The 16,261-nt window shown below is 39.8% G+C and overlaps 1 protein-coding gene across 1 annotated transcript; it reads right to left on the bottom strand.

The window, feature by feature from the left end:
* Positions 1-7,223: 7,223 nt before the first annotated feature.
* LOC124108761 (interferon alpha-13) lies at positions 7,224-7,829 on the bottom strand. Its single transcript, XM_046467307.1, has one exon. The coding sequence runs from the start codon at positions 7,827-7,829 to the stop codon at positions 7,224-7,226; it is 606 nt and encodes a 201-aa protein (XP_046323263.1).
* Positions 7,830-16,261: the final 8,432 nt, after the last annotated feature.

Below are 16,261 nucleotides of genomic sequence, written 5' to 3'. Positions count from 1 at the left end.
ACAACCGTCTCACTCCCTGGATTCACATTTCTAGGTTGAAGCCATATCACCAGGAGGCCCCACCTGCTGACGACAGGACCACCCCAGAGGAACTCCAAGAATCACCTCCTGAACCTCCCCTTTACTCCTGCTCTCCACACCCATCTCACCCCTTTAAGTTGCGGCTCACACGGTGTTCTCCTCAGCCCAATTCCTCTTAAAGAAGGCGCAATGAGCTCTCCCAACACCCTAGTCTTCTCTCTCTGCTTGTTTTTTGTGCTCTGCTTATTTTCTGTGCTCCGTCGGGTCTGGCCTTTACCCTCCTCTCCTACCATGGATTTATTCACTCTTCAGGAACGATACTCAGAACATGGCATGCAGAAGGTCCGTGCAGTGGATGCAACTACTTGCTTCATCCACAACTGCACCTCTATTTCCCTAAAATTGTCACCTTCAAGGACCTTCGTCCCTGGTAGCTGGAACTGGCCTTTCATTTGCTTCCTTTTTGATCAAACCAAAGACTATTGTCATTGGTGGCCTGAGATATATAATGGGTGCCCCTATTGGTCATGCAGGTTCCATGATGAACGTGGTAGCTATTCTTACCACTCACTTGGTTACCCTGAAGGGTGGACTTCTAGTTACCTAAAGTGGCATAAAGGCTCTTCATCCGATAACAATGGATGGTATACTTTAGATATACCTGACCCCAAGGCCAAACGTTGGGACTATGTTGAGTTTGCTGTCTATGCTCGGACAACCTCAGCCAGACCCACAGGGTGGATGACTGTTGGCCGCACCCTGATTACGCCACCTAAAGCAACCATCCAGGTAGTCGAACACATCAAGGAGTCAGAATCAAAACTTCGAGATCTTATCCATAGCCCATCCAAAGAAGATTCAGAGCCTTCAACCCCCTCAGGCCCCCCTCCCACATGGCTCAATTTGCTACACCAAACTCTTCGATTATTAAACTCCACCCCTCTTTCTGTGCCTACTTCTCAGTGCTTTCTCTGTGCTTCACTTAGTCGTCCACTTCTAGCAGCGGTCCCATTAGCGGCAGGAAATATTTCAGCAAAAACCTACAATTTCTCTAAGAAAGGACAACCCCTACATGTGACACGTATCCCACTGTGGGAAAGTTATTCCACCAATACTTCATTTCCTTTCATCTGTTTCCACCTGCCAACAATGAATCCTTTACCCATTTGTTCCTTGAGCTATAGCACCCCATTGAGCCCTGCGTTTATGCAACCTGGACATTTCCTCTGGTGTAACGGGTCTTTAAGTACCTCAACAATCAATGTCTCTGGCACCTGTTTCTTGGTTACTGTAGTTCCTCAGCTGTCTTTGTATACTCCCACCGAATTCCGGCAGCTGGCCCTACCTTCCCGCACCCGTAGGGCAGTCTTTCTGCCGGTTCTGGTAGGCCTCACTTTAACAACTTCAGTGGCAAGTCTCGGACTCTCTGGTGGAGCTATAGGTCATGCTCTATGGGCATCCAATGACCTGCAACAAAAACTGCAGGAAGCACTCGATACCACTGCTGAGTCTCTGGGCTCCTTGCAGCGACAGGTTACTTCATTGGCACAAGTGGCTTTACAAAACCGAAGGGCGATTGATCTTCTCACTGCAGAAAAAGGGGGTACATGCCTGTTCCTCAGAGAGGAATGTTGCTACTATGTTAATGAGTCTGGGCTAATAGAAAAAAATGTTGTTAAATTGCAGGAATTATCGACCCAACTGCTCAAACCCACCTCCTCTAATCCCATAACGGGGTTCTTCCAATCCTCTCTTGCCACGTACTTACTACCTATCTTGGGGCCCCTTATTGGGATGCTCCTTTTTTGTGCTCTCTTGCCCTGTATAATGAAGTTCCTTCAAACCCAATTGCAAAAAATTTCTAATCAAACTTTCAACCAGCTTCTGCTTAGGCACTACCAGCCTCTGATGACCGATGAACCCCCAACATCTCCAAGAGAACAGTTCACTCAGTGCTGAAGCTCACTACCAGGCACGATGGAATGCAACGGACATCAGACAGCGGGAGACAACGAGCTCAGAGAACCTCTTAATCTGCCATCCTGGATTCATGAGTCTTTATATCCTTCTAAGCTTCCTCATGGCCCTTGGCCTCTTCTCTGTCAGTCCCCCAACATGGAACTTCTGCCAAAAATTGACCTTTGCTTTAATTTTTATCTTCATTCTGTTTTTATTCGCTCTGATCTTCTTCAGGTGCTGGTGACGCCATGTCCAGGCAACGCTTCCAGTATTTCCTAGAGTCTCTGTTACAGGACCAGTGGCTGATACCAACAATCTCCTCCATCCAGGACTGGTTCAATGCCATCAACAACTTGTGGCTTCAGGGAACTTTCACAGACTTCAACCCTGCGGAAGTAGCTGTCTATAGCCACTGGGTTTTATTTCTGGCTGCCACGATATCCCCAGACCTGCCCCCCCGAGCATTCCTCCACTTCCCTTTCTAGGCCCCACAGCGCCCCCACACAGCAGGAAGCAGCCGGATCTGACCAACGACGTCCGACTTCCTAAGAAAACAAAAAGGGAGGAATGTTGGGAAAAGTATAAACGGCAGCCATACCCCAGAGAAAAAACCCCAACATGGTGCCTATGCTGTTTGTGAGATCACAACTTACATTTTTCTCTCTGTCTCTGAATACACAGTCAGAATTATTTATGATATTTGATTATTAACTGTTTTCTGTTCTTCCTCTTAGATATGTGATAATGTGGTTTCTGCTGATTAGTGCTACCCAACAAGCTACCACTAAGATCACATATGTTCTCCACTTTTCCTAAATGAACATAGATGTTAAGTTCCATGACTTACAAAAATGCATCAATTCATATTCTAAGCAAATTTATTTCTTAAAATACATACTTATACTGTCATTTTCTCTTTCATTCGTCTAATAGCAGGGTCTTCCACCTCTGGACTTTAACAAAATATCCCATATTTTCAATGAATTCAGACCAGTCTGAGAAGATCACTTGATATTGGTTCATGAAAAAAGGCAGAGAGCTTTTTTTCTTGGGAACTGTATCTCCTACCCAAGGCATTGCTATGCACAAAACCACATATAACTTGGGAGAAATTCATCTATTTTTTTAAATAAAACTGTTATACATGTATTGAGAATGACTTTTTCTATAAAAATCTAAATACAAACATAAAACATAAGAACAAAGTTAAATATATCAGGCTGATCATTGGCCAAAATTTATTTACATTTGCATTCATTTTAAAAGCAATCATTGTTAATTTTGTGCTTCCGTTGAGGTTAAGAAGGGGATTCCAGATTTCAGGCCAGTGGGAGGCACCATCCTGAGTCACACCCTGACCCAGATCACACCTACTTGGAATACTGCATCTCAGAGAGTGAAAAAGCAGCCCTAGATAGCTGATTTCTGCAGAAATCACCAGTGCTGTGACACCCCACACACACACACACACACACAAACAGGGCTCAGAGCCTCAGCATTCGAGTAGGAATCCATAAATGACCTCACATTACATCTCAAAGCTCTAGAAGAAAAGAACAAATCAGCAGCAAAAGCAGTAGAAGTAAGTAAACAATTACAATTAGAGCTGAAATCAATGAAATCAAAACAAAATAAACAATTGAAAAAAAAGAAAAAACAAGAAGTTGTTTTTTTTTAAAAATAAATATAAAATTGACAGACCCTTAACTAAGCTAAAAGAGAGAAGGACAGAGAAAACTCAAATTACCAGCATGAGTGATGAAAAAGGTAATATCACAACACTCACTACAAAAATACAGAGGATAATTAGAAATTGTTTTGAAAACTCATACTCCAATAAAATAGAAGACATGAAGGGCATCAACCAGTTTCTTAAGTCATCCAATTTGCCTAGATTGAATCAGGAAGATATACACAATTTAAACAGACCAATATCAAGGGATGAAACAGAAGACACCATCAGAAGCTGACCAATCAAGAAAAGCCCAGGACTTCATAGATACACGGCCGAGTTCTACAGGACCTTTAAAGAAGAACTAATACCAATTTATTTCAGGAAATAGAAACAGAGGCAGCACATCCAAAACCATTCTATGAGGCCAATATCACCCTGATCCCAGTACCAGGCAAAAGACACATCAAAGAAAGAAAACTTCAGACCACTATCTCTAATGAACCTAGATGCAATAATTCTCAATACCATCCTGGCAAACCGATTACAAAAACATATCAAAAAGATTGTGCACCATGATCAAGTGGGATTTATCCCAGGGATGCAAGGTTGGTTCAACATACGGAAATCAATAAATGTAATTCATCACAGCAATAGACTCAAAGATAAGAACCATATGATCATCTCAATAGATGCAGAAAAAGCATTTGTCAAAATACAGCACCTTTCCATGTTCCAAACACTAGAAAAACTAAGGATAACAGGAACATATCTCCACATCCTAAAGGCTATCTACCATAAGCCTCAGGCCAACATCATTCTCAATGTTGAAAAATTAAAGGCATTCCCTCTAAAAACCAGAACAAGACAGGGATGCCCTCTTTCACCACTTCTGTTTAACATAGTTCTTGAAACAGTGGCTAGAGAAACTAGAAATTAAAGGGATATGTATAGGAAAAGAAGAATTAAAATTAGCACTATTGGCTGACTATATGAATCTATACCTAGAAGATCTAAAAAGCTCCACCAGGAAACTTCTAGAACTAGTAAATGAATTCAGCAAAGTGGCAGAATATAAAATCAACATCCATAAATCAATGGCATCTCTGACATCAGTGATAAATCCGCTGATAGTGAAACTAGGAAAAGCACCCCATTTATAAGAGCCTCAAAAAAATTCTTAGGAATAAATTTAACAAAAGAGGTAAAGACCTCTGCAATGAAAACTACAACATGCTAAGGAATGAAATTAAAGAAGACCTTAGAAGATGGAAAGATCTACCCTGTTCTTCGATAGGCAGAATTAATATTGTCCAAATGACCATACTACCAAAAGCACTGTAGAGATTTGATGCAATTCCAATCAAAATCCCAATGGCATTCCTCATAGAAAGAGAAAAAGCCATCATAAAGTTCATCTGGAAAAACAAGAGACCCAGCATAGCCAAAGCAATCCTTAGCAAGAAGAATGAAGCTGGCGGCATTACCATTCCAGACCTAAAACTATACTACACAGAAATAGTGACTAAAACCGCATGGTATTGGCACCAAAATAGATCTGTACACCAATGGTACAGAATAGAGGACACAGAGTCTAACCCACATAACTTCAGTTATCTTATATTAGACAAAGACGCCAAAATATGCACTGGAGAAAAGATAGCCTCTTCGAAAAATGCTGCTGGGAAAACTGGATATCTACATGTCACAAAATGAAATTAAAAATCTATCACTCACCATGCACAAAACTCAACTCAAAGTGGATCGGGGACCTAGGAATTAAACCAGAGACTCTGCATCTAATAGAAGAAAAAGTAGGCCCTACTTCATCATGTGGGATTAGGCCCCAACTTCCATAAAAAGACTGCTATAGTGCAAGAATTAAAACCAAGAATCAACAAATGGAATGGAATCAAACTAAAATATTTCTTTTCCAAAAAAAAAGAAAAACAGTGAGGTGAACAGAGAGCCTATATCCTGGGAGCAAATATTCACCCCTCACACATCAGATAGAGCACTAATCTCTAGGGTATATAAAGAACTCAAACAGAAAAGCTCCAAAAAAAATAAAATAAAAATAAACAAATCAACAAATGGGCCAAGGACCTGAACAGACACTTCTCACAAGAGGATATACAATCAATCAACAAATATATGAAAAAATTTTCATCATCTCTAGCAATTAGAGAAATGCAAATCAAAACTACTCTAACATATCATCTCATTCCAGTCAGAATGGCAGCTATTATGAAGACAATAAGTGTTGGCAAGGATGTGGGGGAAAAGTTACTCTCATCCACTACTGGTGGGACAGCAAATTGGTGCAGCCAATGTGGAAAGCAGTATGAAGATTCCCTGGAAATCTGGGAATGGAACCACCATTTGACCCAGTTATCCCACTGCTTAGTCTACACCCAAAGGACTTAAAATCAACATACTACAGGGACAGAGCCACATGGATGTTTATAGCAGCACAATTCACAATAGCCAAACTGTGGAGCCAACCTAGATGCCCTTCAGGGGAAGAATGTATAAAAAAATGGGGCACATATATACACTGCAATTTTACTCAGCAATAAAAGAGAATAAAGTCATGGCATTTGCAGGTAAATGGATGGCGTTAGAGAAGATAAGGGTAAATGAAGTGAGCCAATGCCAAGAAAACAAATGCCCAATGTTTTTCCTGATATAAGGAGGCTGATGCATATTGGGGTCAGAAGGGGAAGCATGGGAGAAATAGATGAATTCTAGACAGGGCAGAGGGGTGGGAGGGAAAGGGAGGGGGGCAGGGGATTAACAAGGATGGTGGTGGAATGTGATAGACATCATTATCCAAAGTACATGAATGAAGACAAAAATTGGTGTCAACATAATTTATATACAACCAGAGATATGAAAAGTTGTGCTGTATATGTGTAATAAGCATTGTAATGCATTCCGCCATTATTTATATTTTTAAAAAATCAGTAAAAAAAAATCAACAACTTCCACAATGCATTTAGGAAGTTGTTTTCATGCTTGTCTTTCATCATATCAATACCTCCATTCATTTTCTGTTAATCTCAACTTGTCTAAAAGTGACACCACTAAGTTGACTGGAAAATGCAAAAATAAAGATGTGCATGAAATGAGAAGTCCTCATAGAAATCAGCATTTACAACTAAAATTTCAATTTTGCTACTCAAGTTAAGAATGGGAAAGAATAAAACATGTATTTACCGCACCCCTCATCCATATCCAAGAATATAAGGAGTTTCAAAACTTAAGAAGTTTCTACAGTAAAATTGCAATGAAGAAAGCAAACTAAATTGACTATATAAAAATGCTTTGTTTATTAATCATACTCTAAAGGTATACATAGTATATGAACAAAATAAATTAAATCTTATGAATAGTTAATTAAATGAATATTTAAATAGATGAATACATCTGCAGGCAGGTAAGGGACTGGTGCCTATAGAAACGAATCATTGACTGAAAACATACAATGAATGGAGTGAATTCTTGTCACAAGGAGCCATGAGAGTTTTTGAAATGGCAGAACTTGTGCGAGTGTGGCAAGGTGTGTTCATCAGGGAGAAGCATTTCCCTGCTGGACCAGGTCTCGTTCCATGCTCCTTAATCTTTCATATAACTTAGGTGAAGAAGACAAGAATTTCATGATTTCTGTTCTGACCATCTCCCAGGCACAAGGCAGGTATTCATTCTCCTTCAGGTAATCAGTGATCCTGCGGAAGTATTTTCTAACAGTTATTCCGAGAGCTTTTTGCTGCCTCACCTGGTGGGTCACACAGGCTTTCAGGTATTCCAAGTGCTGATGGAGGCCACTGAGGAAGGTGTCCAGGAGGGTCTTGTTCCAAGCAGCAAAGGCCTCCTGGGTGCCGAAAAGGCGGAAGATCTGGTGGGTCATCTCCTGGAGCACAGCAACAGCTTGAGCCCTCGGCACCTTCTCACCCTCCAACAGCTTCTGGGGGAAGGCAAAGTCCTTTCTGTCGTTCAGGCAGCAGAAAGTGGGAATTCTCCTCATTTTTTGCAGGAGAGTCAGTGCCCCCTCCTCATTTTTCTCAGGAGTTTCAAGACCCAGGTTGTGTATCTGAGGCAGGTCACAGCCCAGAGAGCAGGTGTTCTTGCAGCTGAGCACCACCAGGGCCAGCAGGAAAGCCAAGGGCAAGGCCATTGGGGATCTTGCAGATGCTGCTGGGCTGTCTGAGATGGGTGATGCTCAGTCCTTGCTTCAGGGTCTCTGAAGACCTTGCTTTGTGTGGATACCTAAAAGAGAGAACACAGTAGTGCGATTTTATGAATGCCAGTGCCTTTTGTTTTTGCTTTCCTTTATACATTCTCTACTTTGGTTTTCAGCAATGTTTCTAAACCATTCTAGTTTTCATTATTGCCTCCACGTCCAATGTTACCCTTTCCTATCAGAGCCTTTTTACAAATTTATTTCTTATTGAAAATGTCATTAAATTTCACTTAGGATATTTATCCTTCATATTTGTATAGGTAGCATATCTATATCTGTGTATATCAAAATTATGAACTTATGTTTTTTATTCAGTATAGAGTTATGAATGACAATATTTAAGCTAAATTACACTTTAAATTTTTTGAAATTTAAATGATCTTTATATCTGTATTTGTAATGACTTCATTCACTTTAAGTTAATTGTGATATGTCAAATTACAGTGACTATAAATTTTCAAAACATATTATAAAACTGAGATAATCTGATCCTTCAATGCGATTATAAAACCTTTCTTAAAAGGATGAAATAATGTTAGATTGTTTTCTTTGCATTGATTTTTAGTAATTTACATGATATGAGAAAATTATTAAAATAAAATAAAAAATAATTTCTAATCTCTACAGTAGCTCAATTTTGTTCTGTATTTTACAAAATTATTGACATGACTTTAACAAATGTAAAACATTTGGAAGTATCTGAAGATAGGGCAGAAACAGCAAGTGAAACAAAATTAGAAATGGAGCCTTTGAGGGCTGGGGTTCTGCCTCAACGGTAGAGCACTTGCCTAGCAGGTGTGAGGCCCTGGGCTTCTACTCAGCACCACATAAAAATAAATAAATAAATAAATAAATAAATAAATAAATAAATAAAAATAAAGCTATTGTGCCCAACTACAACCAAAAAGTAAATGTTTGGAAAAGAAATGGAGCCTGAGAGTATGACTGAATGACTCCAATCTCATGATAAAACCTTAATCTGTTCCTGCTCAGATGTGGGGTTCAGTCCTTGGATTAAAAAAAAAACAGAAAGAAAGAAAAACAAAACTCAGAAAATATCTTCCTAATTTCAAATCTTCAGTCAATAAAGTATTGTGCCATTTGATATGCAAGTGTTTGTTCAGTGTTCATAAAGCTTCTAATATTTTGAACCCATCATATTTGTAAGAAAACTGTGGGTTGCAGAGTTTCATAGGGTTGTGCTACATCACACAGAAATCCTGGCAGAAATCCTAATACAATTCTTCATCCTAATTGATGACTGATGACTAATTTTGTATTCTTGAATTTTAGATTTCTCTAATAATTGTTCATCATTTATCTTCACATTGTAAACAATATCCTTGCTCTCAGGATTTGCAAGGGGATATTTTTGTTTCCAGGAAGGGTAGAGTTTTGGAGTACCAGAAACCACCGTAGTGCCTAAGATTCATTCATACCTCCAAAGATTTTTTTGTAAATGTAGGTGATAGATCTGGACGACTTGGGTTTCAGTAATGCACTTTCCAGCCTCTGGGCGGCGCTTAGGCACCACTAAGAAGTGAAACTGCACAAGAGGCCGCGTCAGGCTTTTCTGACTCCTTCGCCCGGGATTGGGAGATGTTTGGGGCTTTCAGTTTCCAGTTGCTCTCTGTAGTTGGAGGGAAACACCCTGGCTTGCCTGTCAACTTGCTGCCCCTTAAATACTCCACAAGGCTCTCTCTGTCGGAAGTTAGGTGGACACTTTACCCGCACTTTGGGGACGAAGATCTTTCTTGGGTGCAAGTGCAAATGTTACCCATTCTCAATATTGCTCTACCCTTGGGTCTTTCCCTCTGGGGTGAAGTGTGTGTCAGCGGAAGGGGATTTTGTTTTCTCTTTGACTAAACATTTTTTGAGCGTTTTGAGGACTAGACGTCTTTGGGTTTGTGACTATAGAGATTACGTGTGTTTGGAGAAGTGCCCGCAGCACTTGGAGAACGGGAAAGACGGAGACAGTTCTGCGGACCAGGAAGGACCAGAATTGCGGACCAGTGCAGGGGAGCTGGAGAAGCGCCCTTTCCCTAGAGCCCCAGGAGGGACACAGCGCCTCTCTAGGGATGCTTTTAGTATTTTTCAGCGATATCGTTTTCATTGGGATGGCCTTGAAGAAATTTGAAAACATAAGTAAGGCGTGTTATCATCATATTATTATCACGAGTTCTTTAGTGAAAAATCGGTTTGGGGGCTGGCGTTGTGGCTCAGCAAGAGAGCGCTCGCCTGGCAAAGGCAAGGCATTGGGTTCAATCCTCAGCACCACATAAAATAAATAAATAAAATAAAGGTATTGTGTGCAAATGCAGCTAAAATGTGTGTTTATGTATGTATGTGTATATGTGTGGTGTATGTGAGTGTGTGTGTGTGTGTATCATTTTTTCACTAAAGCATTCAATAAAATGAGTTAAATTTTTATGCATACTGAAAGAAAAATTTTATATCCTTTTACTGTCCTAGCTTTAGAAGAAATGAAGTCAACGATATTTTCAGGATGACCTCTTTTTCAATGGATTCGATAGAGGGGTTCTACAATTTCTCGTGGGTTACAACTTTTGAGACTTTTTATTGAATTTGAAGGTACTGAAACTTCGTGCACAAGGAACCAGGAAGTATCAGCATGAACAAATACATTTCTGTGATTTAACTTATAACCTAACAATTAGTTATAAACAACTGAAACACCTGAATTTCAACAGCTGAAGGAAATATAGAAACCAGCTGACAAATCAAGGAAAATGGATTTCAAAACCACAATCCTTGAATCAGAATCTTGGGCTATCTTTATATTTGATAGAAATATATGGTTTCCAAATGTTCCTGGGAAAATGTATGGATGAGTGGTCAGAGAAGTCATTTATCATACTGAATTATATACTTATCATGATATGCTGTAATGTTGAACTTGGAAAACAGAAAGTCTCAGAGAAGTGCTGCAGGATCTAGAGGCCAGATGTGTGGTGGGATCTTTCAGGTTGGATATTATGGACTGATGACTGGCTCACTTTTCACTTTTCTGATCCCATAGCTCCATTCTCAAGAATACTCTCTGACTCTTCCATAGCTCTGTGACATTCACCTGTTACACTACACAGGACCATGCCTTCTCTGTGCCTTTTTACTGAGGCAGCAGTACCCTTCAGATCATGGAAAACTTTGGATTGGTCCCTCAACATGTTATTGAACCCTGAAGCTTTGCTTTCATCTTTTAGTTTCATGAACACTGTCGTGTAAATGGACCCAGTGGCACCCATATTTATCAATTCTTGAAGGATAACAAAAACATCAATTTAATAAGGGAGCCCTAAGTCTGCCAGAAGAGATTGACATTGGTTTTCCTTTATTCACCCTACTTTTAAAATATGACCATTATAACAAAGAGACAATTAGAATAGGAAATCTCAGGATGGATTAGAACGTCATCAATCTAGAAAAACGAGTTGGTCAGGATAGAGTGAAAAGTGAGGATTATGATGTCAATTCCATACTCATGACCATCTAGCTGGGGTGCTGAGAGCCATAGCCAAGTAGGAATGACTCATGGCATTTGGGGTTGAAAGGTGACCCTGCTCAGGGATTAGGGAGGCTCTGGGTTTAGGGTGGATCCTGCTGGGAATAGGGAGGCTCCAGGTTTAGGGTGGATCCTGCTGGGAACAGGGCAGCTCCAGGATTAGGGGGGATCCTGCTGGGATTAGGGGGGATCCTTCTGCCTCAGGCGCCAGCTCCTTTGGAGTTCCCTTTGAGTTCTCCAGGGGTTCTGAGAGAATTGGTGTCATAAGCTGGGTAGAGGCAGGGTGTTTCAGGGAAGTGTGTGTAGAGTGTCAGTGAGAGTTCGGGAATAAAGAGTTGCTGTTTGAATCTACAAGGCTTTGTGGCAGCTGGGTTATTTTGTGCCCAGATGGACTGTGGCACTGGGGGAAGTACATGATTCCAGAGAATAGTTTCAGGCAGCTGATTCAGTGTCTATAGATTGGTTTAATGAGACCACCAGGGAACATAGGCCCTCAATCCTGGTTCATCAGCCATTTTTCCACCTCAACTCTCTCGGGGCCAACCCTCTGAGTTGTGTCAATGGGGTCATGGAGAGCAATGCTGAGTCCCTGAAATCCTCTGGTCTGACAATCAACATGGCCTCAGAGAGTAGAGTACTATCAACTGGAGCATACATGATCTTGAAGAGAGAGCCAAATAACTTTCTATAGCAGAGACTGCTATATGACATATGAAGAGGACCAAATGCAGAACTCTATTCTTTATTTCAGCTTTTCAAAAAAGGGTTAAGATGTAAATATTTTTATCCATTTCAAAAATTAATAAAATGGAAGGAATATGGATCTCAAAATAATGTTCAAAATCTTTATTCACTAATAATGAACCGTGTTTAGATTAAATGTAGGTGAATTGTCTTTATTTTTCCATAATTAACACAGAGATGGATGAAGAAAAATAACAACAACAAAAAAAAAAAAGCTAGATCTTTACAGGTGATGTTCTGCTGATGTTCTGCCAGGTTTCCCCCTCTCCCAAACACCTGGCAACCTTTAGTGATCCTAAAGGTGACACTGAGAGAGAAATATCATTTTTTTACTATCTCCATAATTTTCTTTTCAAATATCATTTTTTTTACTATCTCTATAATTGTTCTTCTCCAGATGTCATAGAGTTAGAATCATAATTTTTAGTCTTTTGACATTGGCTTCTTTCATTCAGCTCTATGCATTTAAGATTCTTCTGTGTGTTTTTTTCATTTGTTTGTTTTGATTTAGTTTGCTTTTTTTGTTTGTTTGGTTGGTTTGGTTTTTTTGTTTTGTTTTTTTTTTTTTTGGCTTGATAACTTATTTCTTTTTTAATAAATTTTTCAAATTGTAGATGGACACAATACCTTTATCCATTCATTTATGTGGTGCTGAGGATGAAACCCCATGCCTCACATGTGCTAGGAGAGCACTCTACCATTGAGCCACAACCCCAGCCCAGCTTATTTCTTTTTAACTGAATAATTTCCATTGCCTGGAAGAATGAAAGGTCATTTATGCATTCACCCACTGCAGGACATTTTAGTTGCCACCAAGTTTTGCGATGATGAATCCAGCTACTCTGTTTAGCGGCTCTGTGAGCAAGTTTATTTGGATATATACTTTCAACTCATTTGGGTAGATATCAAGCAGTGTAATTGCTGGATCATATGATAAAATTGTGTCTAGTTTCAAAGGAAACTGACAAACAGACTTTCAAAGTGGCTGTACCATTTTGCCTTCCCACCAACAATAAATAAGAATTCCTGTTGCTCTTGGTCACTTGCTGATCAAGTCCAGAGAAGAATTTCTCCAGTGGGTCTCATTCAGAGCAGCAAAAGAGCCCTTGAATATTTGCTACAGCATGTCAAGGAGGAAAAGCAATGGCCTCAATTATACTGGAACTAGTTTCGCCCATCTGTCCCCATGAACCTAAAGTCAGTTTTGTTCATCAGACAAGAGGAAAGAGAGTCTCCTCATTGTCTCTGAAGTATAAAGATTTACCTGTTGATCAGACTTTGGCTCTAAGGCAATTCACAGTTCTGAAAGCAGATAGAGATGCTGAAGAACATCACCAAGCCATTATAATAGAGAAGGAGAAAGCCACTAAATATCTTGTGGATGTTGCTGGCCTGTCTAGTAATATAGTATCTGAGGATTGGCCTTTGAGTTCTCTGAAGACCTTTCACTATTTGTGCTTTTAAATCAGAAACACAATAGTTTTCATTGACTTGAAGACCTGCACCAAGAACAAGTATCTAGAGTGATCTGGGTGGAAGAAGTTGAATATCTGCTGGAGGATCCCATGGAGGATAAACAGACGCAACCTAGGCCTCCTGGAACTGGCTGCCATGCACCATCTTCCAAGAGAACTGGAAGTCTCTTCAGTCTCTCAGACACAAGGAAGAGGAGATTCTCCTCATTTGGCCCAGGAGCACAATGATGTCCGTACTAAGCAGGACAGAGTTCTGAGGCAGATCACAGCCCAGAGATCCAACAGGACCAAAGGGGCCCACCACCAGGATGGTCAATAGACCTCCTATTCAGGAGGGCCATGTGGAAATGAGGATGCTGCTGGCCTGATTGATCAGGGGTCCGGGTGAACCTTGGACCCTATTTTCTGTGAAGACACTGTGTCTACACATGGCTTTCAAATAGGGAACACAATTTTCATTTTCTGAACATTTTTCAACACTGTTGCTTCTCTTTTTTGTTTTCCTTTGTGTATTCTCTCCATATGACCAGACTATGTTATCAGGCTAAATTTTTAATGTTTGCAATGGAATTTGTATTTCATAGTAAACTTCAAAAGTACTAATTTAACTGGATACTTATCAGTCAAATGAGAATGTCTGTGTCTTAAAGATTAAATGTATGTATATATAGAAAAATTCATACTTAGAAACAGGCACATACTTTTTTCATATACAAATATTGCTGCCTTTGTTCAGGAACAATTTTTAGCCATGATCCTCACCACTTTTACTCCCTTTATTTTACACATAAAGGCAGGTTCTTCAATCCCAAGTATTTCTGTAGTTGTTTAGAGATTTACCAAACCATCTGTGGCAATTACACTTAGTAAGAAGAACTGGGTTTTGTTTGCTGCTTATTTATGAAAGAGCCTCAAAATAAGTGGTAATGAGTGTCTCTGTTGTTTCTCTCCTTCCAGAATATATTCATGCAGGACTATGTGGTTAAGTTTCACTGGGCCCCAAGTCAGGATTAATGTAGACATTGTCCTTTCTGCCACCATTTTCTTACTGAGGTCTACAGAACTTCTCAGTCGGACAATAATCCTGGGAGGAACCCTGGTTCTTTTGAGGTACTTATGAAAGTGGATATCTTAACTGCAAGATATGTTATTTCTCCAATTCCTCCTCACTCACAAGGTGGTCTTGACATCTAGTAACACCTCTGATATAGGGTAATAAAGTGTTCTTTGTGGAAACTCTTCCAGATTCACTCCAGAGCAGGCTCACCACATATTAAGGATTTCCGGACTCATTTACTAGGGAGTGGCTGGTTTTTTCTTACCTGTGCCACTAGATTGTGTGTAAAGGACTCTATCTTTCAGTAGTGATATTCTCCTTACCTGATCCATTCTCTACAGACATCAAAAGTCTGAGAGATTCCCTGAGATACTGATAGCAGAGATTTGTTTTGCCTAAGTAGGTGGAGTTATTTTCCAATTATAATCATTTCAACTTCAGCAGTCAGGTAATTTTTATTATGCCAGTAGAGGTTTTATTGCTCAACTCTTAAATTAATGAACACCTGTTATGCTCAAAATTATTGGTCAGTTATCTAGGGGGTTGGATGGATTGTAAATGCCATCAGTGTAGAACAAGGTTAGCATATTTTGTATGTAATCCACAGAAAGCTGAGCACATGGTATATGTGATCGCATCAACACACTTCATGCTATTTCCTTTTTTAGGACAAGAAATTGGTTTTATTTGTGTGTTTCCTTGTTTGGTTTTTATAGACTTCATCATTCATCAGCTTGATGATTGACAGAAGCCAAATATATTAGCCTTTTAGTTATTGATATCAATGGGCAATCGATCTAAATTTTTACTTATATAACTTTGAGTTTGGTTTTGGGGACCCTGATCCTCAGGAAGGGTTCCAATCTCTGACTTTAAATGAGCCACTCAGTGCAGTATGCACCAGCTGTAAAGAAAAGAAAGAGGATTGATCCATCTGCCAGTATCATCTTTTTGTTCAACTATACAAAATACACAAATTTTCACAAAGATCCTTGCCATTAGAAATTGTGATCTTTTACATTGCCAATATCTGATCTGCTGGTAAAATTCTGTTATACTTATTGCTAAATGTACTTAATTACCCTCTAGTGTCCCTTCTTTTCAAGCATTTTTTATTTAGTTGGCTTTTAAAGCAGCCTGTATTATAACCATGATTTTAGAGAGATTGTATGACCTCATAAATAATCTTCCCTGTGTTGTGATGATTTGCTGAGAACCAAGGGGAAAAAACATAAGTTTTCTCAGACACTGGAAGAGCCCCCCTCACTTCCAATGCTCTGCAGAATGTTGCGGTGCAAGTCTCACTCATGCTTGGGATTCTGATGTTGATCACATTTCTGTGGGAGAAGTCTGAACTGTCAGCATCCACTTCAATCTTCTTTGGTTGTAATGACAAGAAGAAGCAGGTGACTCGATTCTGGCCTCTGATGTTGTTCTGAAGTTCTGCCCCTGTTTCATTCGATGCTTTAAGCATCTCTGTTCTCCAGATTCTCAAGGAACTGCTGGCTCTTTCAACTTCTTCATGATTCGTGTTGTTTTCTTTGGTTTCTAGCAAGCAAGAGTCCTA

Source organism: Marmota monax, unplaced genomic scaffold, assembly GCF_021218885.2.
Source record: "Marmota monax isolate L192 unplaced genomic scaffold, Marmota_monax_Labrador192_F-V1.1 WCK01_AAM20220418_F8-fsc00033, whole genome shotgun sequence".
Taxonomy (NCBI): domain Eukaryota; kingdom Metazoa; phylum Chordata; class Mammalia; order Rodentia; family Sciuridae; genus Marmota; species Marmota monax.
Note: the sequence above shows the minus strand (reverse complement) of the source record. Positions and strands in the feature narration are given on the sequence as shown.

Bases quoted from the DNA above. Each gene is read 5' to 3' on its own strand.
- LOC124108761 (XM_046467307.1), bottom strand. From the start codon at position 7,829: ATGGCCTTGCCCTTGGCTTTCCTGCTGGCCCTGGTGGTGCTCAGCTGC.